Raw genomic sequence first — 24,234 nt, 5'->3', positions numbered from 1 at the left:
GAAGTTTCAGCTTATTCTTTTTTGTTATCCTTGGGATTTTCATTAATTACCTTTTTTAAATAGGATCAGTAATACATTCTAATTTTGCTTGTTGGTATTAATCCAGAGTCTAAGCATCTTTCAGTGAAGTGCCAATACATATTTTAGGATATCCAGTCCAGCATCCCACCAGAAGTAAAGGATCTACGTGGAGTATTTTTATATGCATTTTTCTATTTTTTTTAAAGATTTTATTTATTTATTTGAGAGAGAGAAAGAGCATGGGGAGGGGTACAGGGAGAGAGAGAGAGAAGCAGACTCCCCGTTGAGCAGGGAGCCTGATGTGGGGCTTGATCCCTGGACTCCTGGGATCATGACCTGACCCTAAGGCAGATATTTAACTGACTGAGTCACCCAGGTACCCTGAAGTTTTCTATATAAGTATGTGTGAATACTTTAAGTTTAGTTTCTCTGCCAACCTGTGTATGTATGCTTATAAAAAGTATTTATTTATTTATTTATTTATTTATTTATTTTGTAGGTGGAAAAATGACAACCGATGCAAGAGCCCATTTTTGGTTAGGAGGAATTTCACGAAGTAAGTCTGAAGGAAATTTGTTTGACATGGAAGCTCAAAAATCCTCAAGAAATTTCCATTTTACAGGTATGAGAATTCATAATTTGTAATTTTTTTACCCAGCACTGATAACTGTTGGAGGTCTACCTCTGAAAAAAGCTACAGAGGATTAAAAGAATTATAAAATTATAAAATTATCATGGAAATACTTACACTATCATTAAAAAGATGAGCAAATTAAAATAGCACAGCCAACGGATTATATAAATCTTATGAGAAGGCAAAAATTCATTATTAAGTGAATGATATATGCAGTAAATATAATGAATTTGAGGGTTAACGAGATCTCTAGAGGGTGGAGTGGGCTAAGAAATCTTCATGAAGAATGAAAGAATTGAACTGATCCTCAGAGGAAAGGTAAGTTTGAAGAGAGTTAGATGAAACCAGATTGAAGAAACATGGAAATGAGAGAAATACAACTTTTATTTTTCAAATGCTTATTCTAATTTTTAATATGTGATGTTAAAACCCATTTCAATTTAGATGTAGTTCTATATATATTAAACAAAAAAGTCTGTAAGTTTGCTTGAATTCATTTTTCAATTTTGGCTGGCCAGTTGGGCTTTCATTTTCATGAAAGCAACACCAGTTTCACTAAGTCCACAGAATCATTACCAATATTTATTGAGAAATGACCAAGTATGAGTTGCTCTAAACATTTAAAAATGACTAATACTTGTGAGATATATAGAAATTCCTTATGGTTCATATGTAAATATTTTCATGTGCTGCCAATTCTTAAAATATTCACTTTCCAAAGTAATAACATGTTTTCATTTCATAGTGGTAAGCCTGTTCTTTGTCATTTTAAACTTGGAAAATCTCAATGAATTCCTTCAAATAGTAAATCTAATGGTGATCTATTTTTCAATGTTCATTTTCATGAAGTGTTTATTTTTCATGAAAAAATTTCAATGTTATTAAAATTTATCAGTGCAAAGCTACAGGAAATAATTTAAGAAATGCATTACTCTCTAATTTGGCATATTGTTTTTCTAAATTACTTTAGCTATTAACAGGTGCATTTGATTTTTTTACAGGGAAACTATTATCAGAAAAGAAAAACATTAAATGAATAATCTAGATATAATGAGATTGACTATTCAGTGTTTAGAAAAATTTGGATAGTTGACTGAATTATTCTGTTGTTCAGAGATTTTCTTTTGTGAAAATGAAACATAAAACAATAAGGCATAAGTGTAGGTAGTCTGGGTAATTTTCAAGGAAATGTGTTCAAATGGGGACGCCTGGGTGGCTCAGTCGGTTAAGCGTCTGCCTTCGGCTCAGGTCATGATCCCAGTGTCCTGGGATTGAGTCCCACATCGGCCTCCTTGCTCAGCAAGGGGCCTGCTTCTCCCTCTGCCTGCCTCTGTCTCTCTGATAAATAAATAAAATCTTAAAAAAAAAAAAATTTTTAAATGTGTTCAAATGATTATTATCTAAATTTTTGAACACTTATTTGTAAATCATAGTGTCTTAAGATAAAATAACATTGAACATAGTCAAAATAAACTGGCAGAACAGTTTCTCTTTCCTCATAACATGAAGATTTGAGCAAATTTAACATTAATTTTGCAGGAGCTATTAGACTAGAGATCAAAAAACAAAATAAAAAGTCTTCAATTTTTAAGCTATAATAAGAATTAGTTGGTTGTATCCCAGGATGCCACCTCATCTTTGTTTTGTTTTGTTTTTGTCTAAATAACAAGAATGTCCAGACCCAGGATTTCTTCTCAATTGGCCAGATCCTTTCACACGTCATGGCAATAATTCTTCCAAGGCTACAAATCCGTTCTGGAATGAACTGTCTGCTTCTAACCCGTTTTTGGATGACATAACTCAGCTAAGAAATAACCGGAAGAGAGATAATGTTTCCATCTTGAAAGAAGACCCTTTTCTTTTTTTTAGAGAAATAGAAACTGGAAATTCTTTTGATTCCTCCGGTGATGAACTATATGCACATCAGTTGCTTAGGCAGTCTTCCTCACAGGCATCTGGAAGATCTAAAAGTGTTTCAGAACTTTTGGACATTTTAGATGACACAGAACATGCCCATCAGAGTACACAAAACTCTGGCCAGATCCTAGAACAAGACTTAGAATGGCTTCAGAATGATAGAGAGGCTTATAAAATGGCTTGGTTAAGTCAACGCCAGCTGGCCCGTTCCTGCCTGGATTTGAATACAATTAATCAGAGTCCCGGATGGGCCCAAACACAAGTTGCAGAGACCGTGGTAGTTTGCAAATTAAGCCACCAAGGAGGGTCAGTACAATTACCTGAATCAGATATCACTGTTCATGTGCCCCAAGGCCATGTAGCTGTGGGCGAATTCCAAGAGGTGTCTCTAAGGGCATTCCTTGAACCTCCACAAATGCTTAACCATGATCTCTCATGCACTGTAAGCCCACTATTGGAAATCATGTTAGGCAACCTCAATACGATGGAAGCCATTTTGCTGGAGATGAAAATAGGGGCTGAAGTGAGAAAGGATCCTTTCAGTCAAGTCATGACAGAAATGGTGTGTTTACACAGCCTGGGTAAAGAAGGCCCTTTCAAAGTGTTAAACAACTGTTATATTTATAAAGACATCATCCAAGTCAAGCTAATAGACTTGAGCCGGGTGATGTATCTCGTGGTTGCTGCACAAATTAAAGCTACTCAGTCACCAGCTGCCACCATTTGGGATTGTATCCACAAAACCACCTCCATTGGAATTTATGGACCCAGATATATTCATCCCAGTTTCACTGCTATTTTCACAGTTTGTGGACACAGTTACATGCCAGGAAAGCTTACAATCTCTGATATTAAGAAGGGTGGAAAAAACACATCCCCAGTTGTGTTTCAGCTCTGGGGGAAGCATTCGTTCTCACTTGACAAGCCACAAGATTTAAATATTTCTGTTTCTACATGTGATCCTGATTTTGAAGTAAAGGCAGAAAGAGAAAGGAAAGAAATTAAGCAAAAGCAGTTGCTAGCAGGCGAAGTAGTTAATCAACAATTTTTATTTTCCTTAGTTGACTCCAGAGAAATGCACTTGTTTGTTTTCCGTGTTCAGGTGGAGCCTCCCAAAGGTAGAGCAGTTACACAGTTCTTTGTCACTACACCTGATCCAGCTCCGAACCTAAAAAGGCTCTCATATCTGCCAGGCGATTTGCAGGAAGAGAAGAAAATCAAGTCTGCTCCATTATTACCAACAGTGTGTGTGAAATATCCCACATTTCAAGACAAAAAAATGAACTTTACCAACTATGGGGTAACCCTGAAGGCAGTGCTAAGACAAAAAAAGATTGACTACTTACTTGAATATTTCAAAGGGGACACAGTAGCTCTTATTGGAAAGGGTAAGGTAAAAGCCATTGGGCAGTCCAAAGTGAAAGATTGGTATGTGGGAGTCCTAAGAGGTAAAGTTGGACTTGTACATTGCAAAAATGTCAAGGTGATTGCCAAAGAACAAGTAATATCTATGTCTGATAATGTCTTCACAACCAGAAATCTTCTTGAACAAATTACCCTACCCTTTAAAAAACTGACTTACATCTACTCAGTTGTATTGACTTTGGTGTCAGAAAAAGTTTATGATTGGAAAGTTTTAGCTGATGTCTTGGGTTACTCACATCTGGCACTAGAAGATTTTGACCAAACACAAGCAGACAAAGAATCAGAAAAAGTTTCCTATATTGTAAAGAAGTTAAAGGAAGATTGCCATGCAGATAAAAATACCAGGAAGTTTCTTTATGAACTTATTGTGGTGAGTATTGCTTGATCACAGTAATTTGTTTACCGTAGAGAACTTTATTAACTTGGGAATATTTATAGAAACATACAAGAGAAGTTAAAAAATTCTCAGCAGTTTCAAATAAACTAAAGTCACTTTATAGCAAATATAGATATTTTCTTACAAGATCATATAATTGATTTCTTAGTTTCATTTATTTATTTATTTTAAAAGATTTTATTTATTTATTTGAGAGAGAGAGAGAATGTGAGAGAAATCACAAGCAAGGGGGAAGGAGACTCCCCACTAAGCCGGGAGCCGGATGTGGGACTCGATCCCAGGACCTTGGGATCATGACCTGAGCTGAAGGCAGATGCTTAAAGGACTGAGCCACCCAGGCACCCAATTTCTTTTTTTTTTTTTTTAAGATTTTATTTATTTATTTGAGACAGAGAGAATGAGAGAGACAGAGAGCACATGAGAGGGGGGAGGGTCAGAGGGAGAAGCAGGCTCCCTGCCGAGCAGGGAGCCCGACGCGGGACTCGATCCCAGGACTCCAGGATCATGACCTGAGCCGAAGGCAGTCGCTTAACCAACTGAGCCACCCAGGCGCCCCCAGGCACCCAATTTCTTAGTTTTAAAATTCAAGTGTGATTTTCCCAGAAACTAGGCTTCCAAGAATCATCTTTCAAAAGATGTTTAAAGATTGTTTGTTAAGAGATCACTTAAGAGATCTCTTCTCCTCCTCTCTCAAGTAGTTGAATAGCTCTTAAAATATCAGAGCAGCTTCAATAACATGAAAGTAAATAAAGGCAAACTGCCGGGGCACCTGGGTGGCTCACTTGGTTAAGCGTCAGACTCTTGGTTTTGGCTCAGGTCATGATCTCGGGGTTGTGAGATTGAGCCCTTGTGAGATTGAACCCAGAGTCGGCTTGTCTCTCTCCCTCTGCTCCCAGCCCCTGCTCAAGCTTTCTTTCTAGGGAGCCTGAGTGGCTCAGTTGGTTAAGTGTCTGACTCTTGATTTCAGATCAGGTCATGATCTTAGGGTCCTGGGATTGAGCCCCCTGTTGGGCTCTGTGTTCTGTGTGTAATCTGCTTGAGATTCTCTCTCTCCCTCTACCTCTGCTCCTTCACCCCTGCTCTCTCCAACTCTCTAAAAATAAATAATCTTTTTTAAAAAAAGCAAACTGAAACAAGATTAATTAACTTGTCCATTCTTATAGGTCCACTATTTAGTGTTTTTTTTTTTTAATTTGCAGTGTCTTGTTTTTAAAATATATCATCAAAATTAAAAAACCCTTATTATCAATGTCCTTCACTTTATCAGTTTAATATTCTTCTTGTGTATGTAATGCATCACAACCCAAAAATTGATATTGCTAATTCTCTTCATAATCTTCATGTTTTAATAGAACTCTCAGGATTATTTGTTTTTTTCAACATAGCATTTACTTCAGTGTAAGGCTCAGTGGAGAGTCATAAAGAAGATAAAGAACTGTTTTGCCTTTAAAGTGGAAATTCAGTATTTTATAAAAGTAAAAAGAAAAATCAAGAGTATATTCCTAAAAGTGGCTGTAATATGAATGTATAAATAATAATAATGATAGCTAACACTCCTGTAGGGTTCTCTGTGTATTTGACCCTGTGCTGAACTCTCTAAACACACTCTCTCACTTAGCCATAACAACTCTTCAGAGTAAGTATAGCTAGCTAGGAGTTTCATCTTACCAACAGTCTTGAGAGGCTAGGAAACTTGCCCAAGATCCCACAGTTGGTTAGTATCAGAGATGCGGTTTGAGACCATTTTGGTTCTAAAGCCACACTTGAAACTACTCTACTTTCCCATAACAGTTATGAATGTGTGTGTGCGTGGTGTGGTGTAGAAGCTTGTGTGACTACGTGTAGTGGTATGTGTAGTAAATGCCGTTTTAATGTGCAAGGCCAGTGCCCTATGAGAGATGAGTAGGATTACACCAGCAGGTTCACAGAGAGGAGGACAGCTCTAATGCAGGTGCATGTGGAGAAGAGAGATTTCTGGAGAGGAATTTATTCTGAGACATCAACAATAATTTACCAAGGAATTGTATATGTAAAACATCTTCTTTCCTTTATTATTTTTATGATTCTACAGTGATACTGACAGGGTTGAATTTTCCAAGCCCCTCCTGGGGCTTCCACCCTACAGGAGATAGTCTTATGACGGTGTGCTGAATTCTCCATCTAGGCCATTCAGAGTCATTGGCTGATCCACCTGGGTGAAGCTGCATGTGCCTTTTACAGCAGCTCATTACCTCTCATTACCTCTACATTAGCTCATGTTCAGCATCAACTCATGAGGGCTTGAATTGAAAATTGCTTTCTTGTGTCTCTTAGTGACAAAAAAAGGTTATTTTGGCCAAATGGTCTGGAAATTGTAGTCTAATCATATCTGCACTATATTGGTGTATGCTAAGTAAGTGAGTGGCTCTGGTGACCGACTAAGCAGTGCTGGTGGAGAGCTCATTCAAGGCAGTAGTTCCTAAAAACTCATAACATGCCTCAGTGAAGGCTTGAGGATTTCTGTATGGAGGGGGGTTGGGCCTGGTTATCTGACCAGAAGATGATGGAACGTGGGCTATAGAGGCCATCTCTTGAAACTTTATTTGTATAATAAGTACATGTTTTTCTTGAACTATGTATTAATTTTTAGTGCTGGAAGGGAACTAATAGAGACTGTGGGTTCAAAAAACCCTCAGTCATATCTAGACATTGAGACTGGTTGTCCTTATATACTTGACACTTGACATTTCCTAAAGCACTTGAATATCTGATTCAATTTTCATAAAGATTATAGGCCACTAGAGAGGGTGGTGTTACCATGGTATCCATTTTAAAAATCATTAAACAGAGATATTTTGTGATTTATCTAAAGTCCTATACTTTGTGGCATTGGATTTTAAACTCAGATTTTGTAACTCCAACTGCAGATTTCTTTTCCTTAAAACAAGAAACTGGAATGAGCATTGCTAAAACCATTCTACCATTTACTAAAAGTGCCTTCCAGGGCCTGCTGGCTCAGTGCTGCTTTTTTCTGAGGTCGTAACTCCTCACCATAAATTTATGGACCAATACAGTCAATGTATAAAAACCATGGGTGGTCTTTCTAATGCTTCCATAGGAATGAATACTCTATGGGCTTTACTAGTTGCCTTACTTGGCCATTCATTTTTACTTATTGTTTCATAGTGATAGATAAAGCTTTTTAGTGCTGTTAAATGACGAGGCACTATCGCACATGTTTATTTGCTTATTTGAACAGGGAAGAGATATAGATAGATCTAATCCCGTGTTTTAAAAACCTATTCAAGGCAAAGGGAAACTCATAGATTTGTTTGAAATATGCATGGTGATTGACAAAGCTCAGATGCCTAACTAAGGAGGGAAGGGAAGGAAGGGAAGGAGGGGAAGGAAAGGAATGGAAGGGAAGGAATGGAAGGGAAGGAGGGGAAGGGAAGGGAAAGGTAGGAAGGGGAGAAGGGGAAGGAAAGGAAGGGAAGGAAGGGAAGGGAAGACTGTCTGATGGTTTTCCATTTTGCATTGTTGAAGACTAAGTGTTTTATCTTTACTAAGTTGTGGTTCTATTTAACACAGTTACACTGATGGTGAAGGGAGAGAGTTGATTTTCTAAAGTCTAAATATCTATAGCTTTGTTCACAGTTATAGTAGTATCTCATTTTTTGTGCAAGAGGCATTATTCTGGGGAGTTTTAAATCACATTTTGATGAAGAGTAAAATAATATTTGCCAGCACCAGTGTGCTTATTCTTTAGAGAAATCCTGTAGCCAATTCTCTGGTAAGGAAAGGAATTATTTTTTGCAGAGTGAATAATCATCCCTGGGTTGATAAATTATAGACTGCTAGAACCTCAGGGTATTTTTGTAAGTGTCTAGTTCAACTTCCTCCCTTTCCAATTAGGATATTAAGAAACATATTAGTCGAGTGGTTTACCCAAGGCCCTATAATTAGTCACTGAGTTGGGCTTAAATCTCCCTTAATTTTGGTCTAATCATACCCTCTGTATTTTGCTGGTTGGATTTGCTTAAAAGTAAATCAGCTTTTTGAAGTCTAGAAACCTCAAATATACGTGTGGTGAGAAAGAGGATTCCAGTTTTTAGAAAATACAATGAAAAATTTAACTTATAGGAGAAAGACCAAATGAGTTGATTTTAACTGTGATATGTAATTGTTGCTGCAGGCTCTGATTAAGATGGATTGCCAAGGGTTAGTAGCACATCTCATCCAAGAGGCTGCTATTTTGACTTCAGCTGTCAAGCTTGGAAAAGGCTGGAGGGAACTAGCTGAAAAGTTAGTGCGACTCACAAAGCAACAGATGGAGGCATATGAAATTCCTCACCGAGGAAAAGCTGGAGATGTTGCTGTTGAGGTAAGATTTCTGTTTGTCTAATTAGATAGTAAAAAATTACAGACCAAGTAAATTAAATGTAATCAAGCCTATACCACATACATGGATTAATTGAGGGAGTGTCCTAGAGGATCCCTAACTGAAGTCACTGCCCCCATAACCATCAACATAATCTGAAATATACACACATCGCTCTTCAAAGGCATCGAGAACCTTTAAAATACATTGATGTTTCTCCTATTGGATTACATATTAACATGGTCTTTGATCAAATAATTGGACCAAATTGGATAGCTAGTCAGTCAGTAAGCAGGGCTATAAGAACTTGAGGCAGGGAACAGATAAACTTTGACGGGAGGAAATGGGGCCAAATCAGAACAAAGGAAGAAGATATAATAATAAGTATTTATCAGCCTCAGTCACAGACTTAGTCATTTGTAATAAATAATTTTGGTGGCAAACATTAAGGAAGTGGATGGTGCAGGGTTACTGGTAATGAGAGCTAAAAATATCTAAGAGCTTCATTATCTCACAATTTTGTATACAGTAAGAACTATAGACATCAAATACAGAATAACAACACTTGGTACAAAGTAAATATTAACCATGCAAATATTTTTTATTAATATTAAAACAAATGTATATTGGTGGGCCTAAGTTAGATAAATATTTTTTCAATTTATCATAAAGAAAGTGAATCCATTTTTATTGACTTAAATAAAGTATTCCAGTGATGAGCACATATAAAATGTCCTGTATCTTTCTCTTACATGAGTGAAAGCATTTTCAAGATATTTCAGTTAAGGAAAGGTGATCTCTCTGATTAGATGATGCCTTGGTAGGAGGCAGAAGCTATGTTCCCCACTTCCTATTTGGGCGTAGAGCTGGGTTTTAATATCTTGAGAAAATTTTCTTATTTTGAAGCAACTATGCCCGCTGGATGAGCAGAACAAGACAACCATTCCATGAAGCTTGAAGAGTCAGATCAAGTCAGTTGGGTCCCAGCAGCTGCAGTGGAAGCTTCAGGGTTCCTGGAGCCTGGCTCTCCAGCAAAGACTCCTCTAAACAGACTCTTTAGCCAAGAGCATCCAGGACCTATTTCCCCTTATAGATTACTTCTCCCTTCTAGACTACATTTATCTCCATACACTAAAAAGGACATTACAATCTACAAATGAGTTTTTACTGAATGAGCTAAAAGACAACACACCTTTAAGAAGGAAAAAAGACAACATTATGAGGGATATAGTACTCTGATATTTCAGTGAAATTGATTAAAAAGTTGTCTAATTGAGATACCACCACCTATCAGAATGGCCAAAATCCAGAACACCAATGACACCGAATGCTGTCGAGGATGTGGAACAATAGGAACTCTTTCATTGCTGGTGGAATGCAAAATGGTAACGGCCACTTTGGAAGGCACTTCCAAAACATACTCTTAGCATATGATCACTCAGTCACAGTCCTTGGTATTTACCCAAAAGAGTTGAAAACTTTTGTCCACACAAGATGTCCTTCTGTAGGTGTATGGGTAAATACACTGGTGCATCCAAACAATGGAATATTATTCAGTGTTAAAAAGAAATGACCTACCAAGCCATGAAAAGACATGGAAGAACTTTAAATGCCTATTACTAAGTGAAAGAAGCCAATCTGAAAAACGCTTCACACTGTATGATACCAAATATAGGACATTCTGGAAAAGACAAAACTATAGAGATAGTAAAGAGATCAGTGGTTGCCAGGTGTCAGGAGGGAGAAATGAATAGGCATTCATTGGAAGATCTTGTACTTTCCTCTCAATTTTGCTGTGAACCTAAAACTACTCTAAAAATAATTCTTTTACAAAAAGTTGCCTAATTGAAAGCCAGACTTTTTTTTTCTTAGTAATTCTTTGTTTTTAAAAAGCTTTTCTTGAGAATTATTTACCAGAGAGTTATTTATTCTCTCAGGTTTGTTAAGCATCTAACTTCTCTCTAATTTTGATTGTTTATATTTTGTCTTTCTCCCAAATCTTGATGGAAGCCAACAAACAGCCTACTTTTCCATTATTCACTTTTTGTACAGTCCAAATCACAAATGACTAAGTCTATGTCTGAGTTTGATAAAATACTCAGAAGCAGGAATGAAAATCCCTGGGTGTCTTTCTAGGGGTTATCATTCAATTTACTGTGGCTAAGGCTAAAAATCATCACTCTGATCCATGTTATTAAATGCTTAGACAATTATGCATGGTATATGGGCCTAAAGCCATTCCCAATAGCCTAGGGCAGTTTTTACCTGTTAGAGGCCACTTAAACCAAAGGGTAAATGTATGCTAATTTTTATCCTCCTGGGAAAAACAAAAAACAAAAAACAGCTGTACAATTATTTTTCTGTCAGGAAGGAGCTGATTTTTCAATACAATCAATTTACAAGTCAAGAAATGATTTCAAAACATGCTGATACTAGTTCTGGGTAGGGCATGCAGAGGGAGGGAACCAGCATCGGGGCAGGGAGCTAACGAGGCCTGGTGGTTCCCATGCATCTTCGGTTTCCCTTATCTCACTTCTCAGAGGGCACACTTCCCAACAATTCCTCTCTATGTGTGCCAATGTCTACAGTCGGGCTCTTCCACTCACTTTCCTTCTTCTTCAATTTCTCCCTTTTCCTTTTGTTCTATTTTTATTCTATCTCAAGGACAGTTACCCAGCACTTATTGTGGGCCAGACACTGTTCCAAGAGCATCACAAAAATTAACTTTATTTAGTCCTTTCAACAAAAGCTTCTGGGGCAGATACTAATACTATCTAAGACGTAGAGAGGCTAAGTAACTTGCTTAAACATATATAGCTAGGAAGTCATGGAACCAGGTTTGGAGCATAGGCTTTGGTTTTGGGGCCCTTGTACTTTAACTATTATACTCTGCCCACCCACGCCAAATCCACCATGGGCACTGAGTGGCAGAGCCAGATGTGGTCAGGACTGGGGGGTAGGGAACTCATTTCACTTTTTCTTTTTCTTTTTCTTTTTTCAAGCCATCATAGGATACTACCAAAATTTGCCTTTGCATTTTCATTAAGCTTCAATCCAATTAAAGAATACAGATTATTAATAGTATGTCAGATTTTTCTTGAGTACTTTTGGCCACTTCTTATTCTTTTATAAGGTGGAAAAGAAAAGCTTCTCTCCGGGGGTGCCTGGGTGGCTCAGTTGGTTGGGGGCCTGCCTTTGGCTCAGGTCATGATCCCAGGGTCCTGGGATCGAGTCCCACTTCGGGCTCCCTGCTCAGTGGGAAGCCTGCTTCTCCCTCTCCCTCTGCCTGCCACTCCCCCTGCTTGTGCTCTCTCTTTCTCTCTGTCAAATAAATAAAATCTTTTTAAAAATAGTGAAAAAAGAAAAGCTTCTCTCTGGAGACTTCTGAGATGTCACTTTTCAAACTAACTATCTCCCTAAGTTATAAGAAATGTTATTCAACTTTTCTAATGAAATTGCATTTCCTACATAAAAGCAAAGCAACAAAACTTGGAATCTGATTCTAAGGGAAATATGTTTGTCAGAGTATTTCTTTTGAAAAGAAAATACATTTATGCTATACCAAGATATTTAATCATTGCCAAGGTTTTCCTGTGAAAATTAATGAAAATTCATTGGAGTTTTTCCGAAGATATTTAGAGCTTTAACTCAAAAACAGAATCAACAGAATACTAGAAAAATAGCCTATTTAAAAAAAATTGGATTTTACAAGGGGAAATGCTGGGAACTTCAGGGCTAAGATATTCTCAACCTAAAGTGAATACTCTTTACCTCTCCTTCTGGGGATTAATAGTATATGTGACACATTTCCTAGCAACTGTCTTCCATTGGCCCCTGCCTAACAATAAAGAATATGCTCTCTCCATCTAATTCAATAAGGCCACTTATTTAAAAAGGACACTAAAAGATCACTTATTCTTATCAAATTTCCTTCTACCCCACTGGGGTCCACCTCAACCACAGGCACAAATAAGGCCTGTCAAGGCTGATTTCTTATCTGACCTCCCAGAATGGGCCACCCTAACTATGGAAGCCTAAGGAAGTCAACATTGCTAATTGTAATATATTTTCATATCAGAAACTACTCACCTACAGAGTTATGACTGGCTGGTGTGTTTATAAGTCTTTTTGTAGTCAACACTCAGTCAGTGAGGATTTGATTTTCTGTTTTATCTTCTAGCCTTAACTTTGTCCCTCCTCATTTTTTACTGGCAGCTATAGTGTTCCAAGCACTTTATTGTAGGTCTAGATTTAAAATGACAAAGTAGGTATTCCTCAAATAGCTAATTTTATTTATTTTTATACATGAATAAAAAGTATATATGGAATTCTTCCTACTTATTTAGTATATTTCCTCTGAATCCTTTCTTGAAGTAATTAATTCATCTGTACACTTAACACATTTACTAGGACTATCAGTTCTCAGCATTGGAACATTAGGAGCTACAAAAATCACAAACAATGAAAAATATGACTTTTTTCTTTCTAAAGCCAAGTTTTAATTGGCCTGGGAATTGAGATAAACTGTTAATTTTTTTTTTTTTTTTAAGAGAGAGAGTGAGGGGCAGAGAAAGAGGGACAGAGAATCTTAAGCAGGTTCCACGCCCAGCACAGAGCCTGACATGGGGCTTGATCCCATGACCCTGAGATCCTGACCTGAGCTGAAATCAAGGGGTCAGTTGCTTAACCGACTGAGTCACCCAGGCACCCCAATATCTGAGTTGTTTTATTTTAAGGAAGTATATGATTAGGTGCTGAACTAAATGAAAATGAAAATAGTAATAGTTGTTGCAATTTATTGCATGTTTACTGTGTGTCAGCTAATCTTTATGAGCATTTTCTTCACCATATCTCATTTAACAAACTTTGTAAGGAAGACATTATAACTATTCACTTTTTACAATATGCTGAGAGTGAATGCATTTGTGTAAATTATCCAGAATTACATGGTTATTAGGTATAGAACTGGGATCCAGACCCAGATATGTTTTACACACAGTCCTATCCACTATGCACAACTGATCATAAGTCCTTTCAGAATTATAAAAGAAGATCAAAGTGGGAAGGAACTGTCAGAAGACATATCCTAGTCCTGAAGGATGGGTAGCATTTGAATAATTGGAGAGGATTGGAAGGGAATTTCAGTGCTTCTTGATACCAGTGACTTCTAAAGACCACTGAGGAGAATATGCGGGCTACAAGGGAGAGCATTTTAGTAATTATTGGGAGATATGGTCAGAAATATTGGTCAGAGATATATATATTGGAAGTCGATAGAGAGAGTCTTTAATGACTGCCAGACCATAGTGGTTAAGATTCCTGTCTGGATTCCTGTTCCAACTCTATCATCTATTAGCCCTAAGACCTTCAGCAAGTTACTGGACTTTTCTAGAAAAAAAAAATTTTTTATTGTAAAATGAGGTGAAAAATACTATCTTGCTCATCGGATATTTGGAGGATTAAATGAAACAATGTATATGAAATATTTGGAACAATGCTTTGCCCTTTGCAATAACTAAATACATATTATCTACTATTTTGACTAAGAGGTGAATTTGACACTGTGTGACACTGAGTGATTTTGGAAAAGGAAATAAAGTATAATAATTTTTTAGTAATATGGCTGAGAGTAATTATAGAAAGAATATAGGTAAGGAAAAAGTCAGCAATGATTTCAAGGTTTCTCTTCTGAGAAACTGGCAGAATGGAATTGCATGGAAAAAAATGAGAAAAAAAATCTTGGCTGGTCAGCGTTTGTTTTTTTTTTAAATCAGTTTAACAACATTTAATTTTCCTTGGAAAATATTTCTTGTAAAAGATAAAAGGAATGTCCTTGAACTCTTACGGTTTTCTGGCTCACACAGCAAGTCCTGGATTCTGCTTATAGGGATGTAGCATTGTCCAGTTCTAGCCTTGGTACTTAAATGTATGGTTTGATGGGCTTTTATAGGAAGAGATGTATTTAAAATTTCTTAAAAAATGGGAAAGTGTTATCTGGAAATTCATCTACCAGTGGTAAAATGTGTGGAATAATTGCTCAATTCTTCATTGTTTGTGCTAGAGATTTGACATGGTGACATAATAATTAGATCATCATAGTCTATTTTGTACAATACTATAATGCTTGTTGCTACCATCTTTAATTCCAAAAGATACTCCATTTTTTGAAATTATGAGATAAAGAAAAAACCACATCATAGTAGAATTCATTACTGTATTCATATGATCTTTGGTTTAATTCTACCTTATATGTCTTATTACACACTGAAAATCAAATAGAAATAATCATATTATTAAATATTTTAAAGTTTAAATATTATAAAGATATCTTAAAATGGATTTAGAGACACCAATATTTGATTTAGATTTTAGATTTTCTTTATTAAGGTTTATTTTGAGGGATCACAAACAACCAGGAATTTTAGAAAACCAGAGTCCAGCTAAGTATAAGATGTAAATCAGCACTTATTAAAACTGCTTAACATTGAAATAAATCCGTGGCTATACTTTAATGAAATGACCCTGGATTTATAGCGAGGTGACCTGACCTCTCTTCCTGGTTAGTGAGTGAGTTAGTGACGCAGTGAGAATGACTTGTCCAGTAGGTTCTCCGAAGATGTTAAACTGTTCTGAGTACATGCACTAGCAAGCAGTGAGTCCTCTATCTTCCTCTGGCTTAGGCTTACTCCCTGATGTTCCAAGTGGTTGTTCCTAAAGGAAACAGAGCTAGCTGTACCCAAAGAGACTTTTCCAAGAGAATCTTACATCAAGTTTTAACCAAGTACCACCTCCCTTCTGAGGAAATAGGGACCCCCTGATATGTTAGCCTCCTTTCTTCTCTGAAGATAACAGCCTCATCTTCAACAATATTTAGGTAGTTACCAATTACAGGTGATAGAAGGCCCACTTGGATATTGTAGATGATGTACTGAATATAGAACACATGTTATAATCGTTAATAAGGCAAATTTGCCTTAATACTTCTTCAGCTAATTACACTTAAAATGAAACATTGCTCCTAGAGTTTTATGAGGAAAGTAGGTGGGTTATGAATCTTTTAATGTGGCAAAATGTAATTATCCAAATGTAGTTAACCAACTGCATTCTTTATGCTATTCATGTTTTATGAGCTAAAAAAAGACATAGAATGCTGTGCTCAGATCTGAATTGCTTTTATTCATGTTGCATTTCATCATCTAGAACATTATCTAATGAGTCTTACTGGCTTCTGGGACTAAGCACTCTAAATTTGGAAAACGATTTTTTAAATCTCTATTCTTTTCATTTAATCTCGCTACTTCTTTTATTGCTCTTTTACCTTCTTCTTTGTCCTTTGATACCTGGAAGCGGAACCAAAGACATAAATCTTTTACACAAATGCTAGGACTTTGGAAACTGTTAACCTTCACTAGGTTAAATGCTTACTGATGCTGCTGCCACTTACAGAGGGAGATCAAAACACACCCCCAGGAAATTAACAGCTCCATGCTTTTGTCAGCCTCATGCTTCCTATTCAAAGATGAACCCGTAACATCAGGAAGTTAACTTTATAAAAATCTAAGAGTAGAGGAGTAAGAATGAGGCCTGCGTGTCAAATAATTGTGACAGAGATGAGAAAGCTGAGAGAATTTGTTTTGTGATTAAGAATAATTCCACAAAAACAAACTCTCAGGAGCATGGCCTCCTTTTGATTTGTCTAAGCATCAGTGCAGGGATTCTCCGCATCATTCCTTAAAGCATAACACTGAACAAGAGTGGAGGAACTACTTCAGCGGAAGAACTATTTCAAACCACTGAAGAGATATAAGATAACATAAACCTGAAAGAGGTCTTAGCAGTCCACAGTCACTTCCAGCTTTTGGAGGACTTTGGTCATCCTGGAAAGAAAATTGTTTATTCTACTTATTTTATTCATTCGGACATTTCCAGAAAAAAAAATGACTTCATTTTCTCTTTGATGATTACAAAGCTGAGAATACTTTGTGGCTCTTAATGTGTATTTTTGGATACAATTTCATAAAGTCTGTAGTTAAATTAATGTGTGCAAGTTTCCCCTTGGGTCTTTGCCTTCGATAGCATATGGTCACTTGCCGAGTAAGGAAGGTAGAATGACATAGAAAGAAGTGCTGAAGAAATAAAAGTGTAAATATTTAAGGACTTGAGTTAAATATCATATAGCTATGCCACAAAGGACAGCAACTGATTATTTATTGCACTGATTATTGTCATGCTTTGTAAGTCATGGTGTAAAAACTCCTAACATTGGTGATTGGAACCTCTCCATGTGGTGCCACTGAACATCGAGTTGGGAGGCTATGTGAACAACAGGCTCTGAGAAGCTGCTGTGAGCTGAATGTCCTTTTTGGGATGCTATCAGCCCTTGACTTTTGCACCATGAAGTACCCTGCTTAATTTTCTATTCTTCTGACACCAGGTTCTCTCCATCTTTTTATTGCTTCTATTTCTTTTTTTTTTTTTTTAAGATTTTATTTATTTATTTGACAGAGACACACAGCGAGAGAGGGAACACAAGCAGGGGGCGTGGGAGAGGGAGAAGCAGGCTTCCCGCAGAGCAGGGAGCTCGATGTGGGGCTTGATCCCAGGACCCTGGGATCATGACCCAAACAGAAGGCAGACGCTTAACGATTGAGCCACCTAGGCGCCCCTTCTATTTCTTATTTGTGATCCCTAACTGTAGACTTAATTGAGGATTAAGTTTTCCATCCCTTCATTTTCTTCCCTGGCATTTTCCTCCACTCTCATGCTTTCATCATCACTTTAGCATGAGTGATGCTAAACTCTTGGCTGCTCCCTGGAGGTCATATCTCTATCCCAATGTCTTACTGAAGCTAGAGATACTCCTTCCTTTACCTCATATGCAGTAGGGTTAAAGCTAGATTCCTTATATATTTTTTTTTATGTTAATCACCATACATTACATCATTAGTTTTTGATGTAGTGTTCCATGATTCATTGTTTGCGTATAACACCCAGTGCTCCATTCAGTACGTGCCCTCCTTAATACCCATCACCAGGCTAACCCATCCCCCCACCCCTCTCCCCTCTAGAACCCTCAGTTTGTTTCTCAGAGTCCATTGTCTCTCATAGTTCGTCTCCCCCTCCGATTTCCCCCCCTTCATTTTTCCCTTCCTATCTTCTTCTTCTTTTTTTTTTAAACATATAATGTATTATTTGTTTCAGAGGTACAGGTCTGTGATTCAACAGTCTTGCACAATTCACAGCACTCACCATAGCACATACCCTCCCCAATGTCTATCACCCAGCCACCCCACCCCTCCCACCCCCCACCACTCCAGCAACCCTCAGTTTGTTTCCTGAGAGTAAGAATTCATCGTATCAGTGAGGTCATATGATACATACTTTCTCTGATTGACTTATTTCGCTCAGCATAATACCTCCTTATATTTCTCTCATCCCAAATTACCCATTCATATCCTATTAAAAATATTAAGTGCCAACTATATGCCAGACACGTTAGGAGGTGCTTTGGATACAAACCTGGACATTATTAACTATATTTTATAGAGTGCAAAATACAAAGCTCAGATACTTTGATTAATTTACTCAAAGTGACCCATCCAACAGGGAACGTAATTCAGAGGTCAACCCAAAACTCATCTTTCTTTCTATTATACCGTAATGCTTCTCAGTCAATGGAACTATCATTTTTTATTACACTAAATGAAAATATCAAAGTAAGTTTTTGAGTTTTTCTTAACTGTTAGTAGTAACCAAATCCTGTCTAATCATACACTGGGCCAGGTTTGTGCTAGTATCTATCTCCCTCCTATGCTAAGAGCTTCTTTTTTTTAAATGGTTGGTGTTTTATTTTTTCTTTTTTTTAAGATTTTATTTATTTATTTGACAGAGAGAGAGAGAGTGCGACAGGGAACACAAGCAGGGGGAGTGGGAGAGGGAGAAGCAGACTCCCCGCTGAGCAGGGAGCCCGATGCGGGGCTCGATCCCAGGACCCTGGGATCATGACCTGAACCGAAGGCAGACGCTTAACGACTGAGCCACCGAGGCGCCCCGGCTAAGAGCTTCTAAAAGCAAGCCATGCCATATTCATCATTTTATTCTTTTCTGTAACAAAATTCTTTGTAGTGGTAGCTGCTCAAAAATTCTTTAAGAAGCGAAATAATGAATTAATGAACAATGTATTTTGAATATATTCATTGTATTTGTGCTACAATAGTGTTTCTCTGTCATCTCTATTGAGAGCCACGAATGATGTTTTATATAGAAGATCAGATTTTGCACTGAAGGAATATTCAGATTTAGTTTGCTGCAAAGAGAAGCAAAAATGGAATGCAATATATACTCATTTTAGTATAAATCATGACGTTTACCATGGCCCTAGTGTTTTCAGCCCAGAGCTATTGTGCCCATTTCTGTGTAGCTTAGGGATTCGACTCCAGAGGATCCCCAATGAGTTTAAAGCAATATCTCTCCTTGCTTTTCTGACTAACAGTTGTCCTGGGGCATCCTTTTACACTTTCGGATGTCTTAATTAGGGTCCAGGCTCAGAAATCTCTCCAAATTTCTCTGAATTGAAAGAGCTGACTGAAATGTTCTCTCAGTAAAAATTGCCATATGTGAGAGTGTTAGATGGCCCTCTGCATAAGGGAGTAGATAAATGTATCATTGGATTTCTTCTGAATCTGTAGTTTCCAATTCCTGTATCACCTGGGTGTATTTCCTGCTTCAGACAGCATCTGGAGGCTGCTGCATGATTGAACATGCCTCAGGGCTTTTCTATACACAGCAGTCCCCCGTGCTGCGGCAAGATATGCAATGCAGAGGGCGCCTGGGTGGCTCAGTTGGTTAAGCGACTGCCTTCGGCTCAGGTCATGATCCTGGAGTCCCTGGATCGAGTCCCGCATCGGGCTCCCTGCTCGGCGGGGCGTCTGCTTCTCCCTCTGACCCTCACCCCTCTCATGCTCTCTCTCTCATTCTCCCTCTCAAATAAATAAATAAAATCTTAAAAAAAAAAAAAAAAAAGATATGCAATGCAGAGTTTTTCTACCAGGAAGGGCAGGGCAGCCATTTTGGCTGCCTGTCTGAAGTTACTCTGACTCTGCACACAGAATAGTGAATGACCTGAGAATTACCCACTGCAATTCTTTAAGAGATATCTGTTTTCTTGTGATATATGCCATCATCTTGGTACTGAAATGTTCCCAGTTGCTCTTTATCATAAAATATCTTCAAATACATCTTTTTATCATTCACTTACTAAGGGATTTAGCATAAAATCTTAGAAGACTTTGGCTATAAACATCATTATTTTAAACAACATATGACAAGTTGAAAAATAACGTGCCAACTAGTTGAGCATCAGGGCATTTTAAATGAATGCAACATAGAAGACAGGTCTCAAAGCTTTTACAGAGGATTAGTATATACTCACTACAAAATAATCTGCTCGTTTAGTGCGTCTTTGCATCTGAGCAGTGACAGGCAAGATTGAATCTCTGTTAATATGCCTCAACTCATCTTCCATTGCGGAGGTATTAGTGGTGACCAGCAATTGGGAGGTTTGGTTTCAAAGTGAGTATTCAGAAAAATAGATGAGAGAACACCTCATTCACAGTCTATCAGTGATGGAAGAGACAGTTCTTTATAAGCCCGGTTGGACAGGGTAAAGCTTACATACAAAAATCTGGGACCATTTGGGACGATGCATCATGACCACCTGGACATGGTATAACTTTGATAATTATTTTCTATTCAGTACCTTGCAGAATCAAGCTTCATTAAGAGAGATGAAGATATGAGTGTTTGTGGGTTTCTCAGGAATGCCAACTTGGACAAATAACATCAAACTGTCTTTTGAGTTCAATGCCTAGCCTTTTATGTAGATTGAATTGAAACACAATGAAACTCCTTATTTAGGTCTTTCATCCTTTTAATTTCAATTGTAGAGTATTTGAGGCTATCAAAGCAGGGTAAAAAATTATATCCCAAGGCCCTACTTCATGTGATATTACTGTTAATGGAGGCTCTATTTTAAGAGGGCAACTCTGCATAATATTGAGCTCACAGTCTGTGTTCCTGCATTTTGCAAGTGATAAAATCACAAATGAATGAGTTTAGTGAACCCAAATAAGTAGCAGGTAATAAAGCTTATATTCCAAATATTCCAATTATAAGTGCATGGTTGATTTTGTTGTTTTCTTAGAGAAAATTTATTTTAAGCTGGTTGTGTTTCTGTGTGTGTGTGTGTGTATGTATGTGTGTGTGTATTCTGCAGTTTGTCTTATTTGTTCAGCCTTTGTCTTTATTCTCCTTGAGCCTGGTTTCCTTGGTTACCATTACATACATGCTTGAACATGAAGTTCCTCTTTGACGTACATTTATTTCTATGGAGACAATGATGTCATTGGCATGGGTAGGGGCTCAGGGAAAGCATAATGAAGAATTGAATATTGATCTTTCTTTTGGTCATAAAGTGATTCATTATTTTTTTTAATTAGTGAACTGTATTTTTGCTTTCCTTTTGACCTGATCATGAAGGTACATTTTTCCTTGTTTATAGACTTGCTCAAATAAAATGACTTACTTAAAGAATTAAATACACTATATAGCTCCTTCTGATATGTGGTGTCATAAAGCTCACTGCAGATACTAGTACAATAAAAGAGTCATTACTTTTACCTTAAAAGTCTCTCAGAGGGTGAGAAGTTTACCTCGGTAACATCTCAATATCATCAAAAAATTGTGCAAGGATTTTATATTCAGATCAAGGCAATAAACAATGTTTAGATGATGGATCAAGAAAAAAAAGAGGCCCTACTTGTAGACATTATTTTAAAAACCTCTAGGTTTAAAAACACAGGGATATAAGAGGGAAATGATAGTTATTAAAACATGTTTTTCATGACATTAAGTAAATCCACACATAATTGGTATTCCATTTTGTTTTATGTCTTAAGAGGCTTTTAAAGCTTCTTTTTTTTAAAGCATCTATTTTCTTCTCTCTTTTACTTCCACACTACTCCAGTCTAATTTTTTTTTCTTTATAGATGATGTGGAAACCTGCCTATGATTTTCTCTATTCTTGGGGTGCTCACTATGGAAACAGCTATAGAGACGTGTTACAAGACCTTCAATCAGCTTTGGACAGAATGAAAAACCCTGTGACCAAACAGTGGCGAGACTTAACTGGAGCTTTAATACTAATACATTCCTTAGAGTTTTTGAGAGCAACTGCATTCTCTACTTCTGAAGAAGTATAAAAATGAAGGGTATGTTCTGGGGAGGAAGGGAGAATGGTAGGGGGATGTGTGTGTGTGTGTGTGTGTGTGTAAAGAATCTCAGAAAAGTCTTACTTATTTTTTTCAAGTTTGAAAAAGTTTTTTTTTTTTCCTGGTGAAAGCACAACCTAACACAAAATCCAAGGATAGGTTCTATAATCAAACATGTCTTTTTATATAAGTTTCAAATGCAAACATTAAGCTGTTTTGTTGTTGAGAAAGGAAAATAAAACCCTCTGTCCCTTTCAAAGTTATTTTTAATTTCTTTAAGTTAAAACAAGTGACTGTTAGCATAATTACATCACACAGATACCCAGATAAACTAGAGGTTCCAGGGTGAACACTGGAGTTTTACCAGTAGGCAGGTTGAGAGAGAGGAGAAGCAAACACATACTCTGTGGACAGGCACAGGGCTACAAGCTTTCTATATTTGATCTCTTTTATTTCTCAGTGGAGTTTTGCTAACATTCTTCCCATTTTTCATTTGAAGAGACTAAGGACTGGAAAGGGCACTCAGGGCTATTTGGCAATGTGAAGTAAGTTTTCCGTCTGCAAAACCTGGTTTTATTTATTTTTCTAAAAAACATGGCACATAGCAAAATAGTAAAAATTAAAAATGCATATTAAAACTTATAGGGACAGGGTAGCTACTTCATTTTAAGTGAAGCTTGCTGGACTTTTCTACCATCTTTTGAAAGACTGCCAGAAGGAGATATGACTTATCATCAGAAATCCATTGTCTGCAGCCATGGGCTGTAGTTTTCACCACCTTCTTCCAGCATTTTGGGACAGAGCTAATCCTGCCTAACTTGGACTTTTTCTTCAGGATCATAGTGCAGAGTAGTTCTTTAACTCTCAGGGAGTTTTAGTAAGAAAAATTAGTTTTTGGAAACCTGATTTATCACTGTTGAGTGTAGCAATCTTAACCACCAAAAACACTGATATCTGTGTGTGTGAATGCTCATGTAAATGTGTGGGTGTTTGTGTGTGTGTGTGTGTGTGTGTGTTTACCAGACCCCTTCATAAAGCTTTTGGAAAACAGAGACTACATAGGAATTTAGGCCAGTAAAAATGCTAACTGCTGGTAGAGTTCACAAAAAGATGGTTTGTGCTTACTCATATGTTAAATCCTTTGGCCACCTGTCAGCGTTGATGTGTTTTGGACAGTCATTCATTTATTGTCACTTAATCAAGAGATGGAATGTGTGTACCTACTCTGTGGCAGACACATAGATGTTTGAGCTTAACAAGAGAAGAAACAACATGATCCCTGACTTCAGTACTGCCCAGTGACAGAGAGAGGCAACAGTTTAAAACATTATATAGTTAAATGTAAAATTGGATCTGTAATAAGAACTGCAAGGGACAGGCTGAGATGCCAAGGGATAGAGATATGGAGGGCCATCACAGGAATCCAAAGGATCAGGCATGTTTGCCCTGGGAAAGAAATGATGAGTCCGAAGGAGAATCAGGCATTGCTTCTAGTCTGGAAGGGTAGAAGAGGTAGGTCCTCAATGCACTGAAGCCCTTGGGCAGAAGGGGGGCTTAAGAGATGCAGGGAGGCAGTGGGACAGGCCTAAAAGGGTGAAGGAGTGAAGGAAGGAAAGATACGCCCTCAAAGGTAGTATGATGAGCTGAATAAGGATTTTGTTTGGGGATCCTGAATAAAACATGTCCATTTGGCTAAAAAGTAAAATCAGAATCTTTTTAGAGCTTTTAATACACCCACCCTGGGTTATTTGTTATGCTGGCAAAGGTAATTTGATTTAGGTTTAAGAACAATCTTAAAGGCTTTCAATATTTATATTTGATAATAAGAGAACATAGCCTGCCCAGGGAATTATGTACACACATTCAAGGACAGAATTTATTTTAGTTGAAAATAAATTCAGAGAGCAAGGAAAAAAAAAAACCAGTGTGTAAGTTCAGGACACAATCATTTTTAGTGGTGATTTTGCTTTCTCTAGAACATTCTTGGAATCTTATTAACATGTCAGCAAACCAGAGAATTTCGGGAAGAGATAGTACAGAATTAATAACTGGGTTTTTCCAGGCTCCAAGATCTGAGAAGACAGAGATCCTGTTAGCTGATTAGGGTAGTAAGATTAAACAAATCACTTCAGGTTTATATCGCATCATGTGTTGTGACTGTGGCTGGGAAGTTTAAAAAGAGTTTAAAAAATGAAAAACATGAGGTCCAACT

General features: G+C 37.4%; 1 protein-coding gene across 1 annotated transcript; it reads left to right on the top strand.

The window, feature by feature from the left end:
- The first annotated feature begins 528 nt into the window (after positions 1-528).
- Positions 529-22,013, top strand: MACC1 (MET transcriptional regulator MACC1). The gene is made up of 4 exons (XM_035021397.1): positions 529-643; positions 2,326-4,367; positions 8,569-8,757; positions 21,801-22,013. The coding sequence occupies exons 1-4, from the start codon at positions 529-531 to the stop codon at positions 22,011-22,013; spliced, it is 2,559 nt and encodes an 852-aa protein (XP_034877288.1).
- Positions 22,014-24,234: the final 2,221 nt, after the last annotated feature.

The sequence above is a fragment of the Mirounga leonina genome, unplaced genomic scaffold (assembly GCF_011800145.1).
Source record: "Mirounga leonina isolate KUSES-001 unplaced genomic scaffold, KU_Mleo_1.0 Mir_174, whole genome shotgun sequence".
NCBI lineage: Eukaryota > Metazoa > Chordata > Mammalia > Carnivora > Phocidae > Mirounga > Mirounga leonina.
This window is presented reverse-complemented; position numbering and strand designations above follow the sequence as displayed.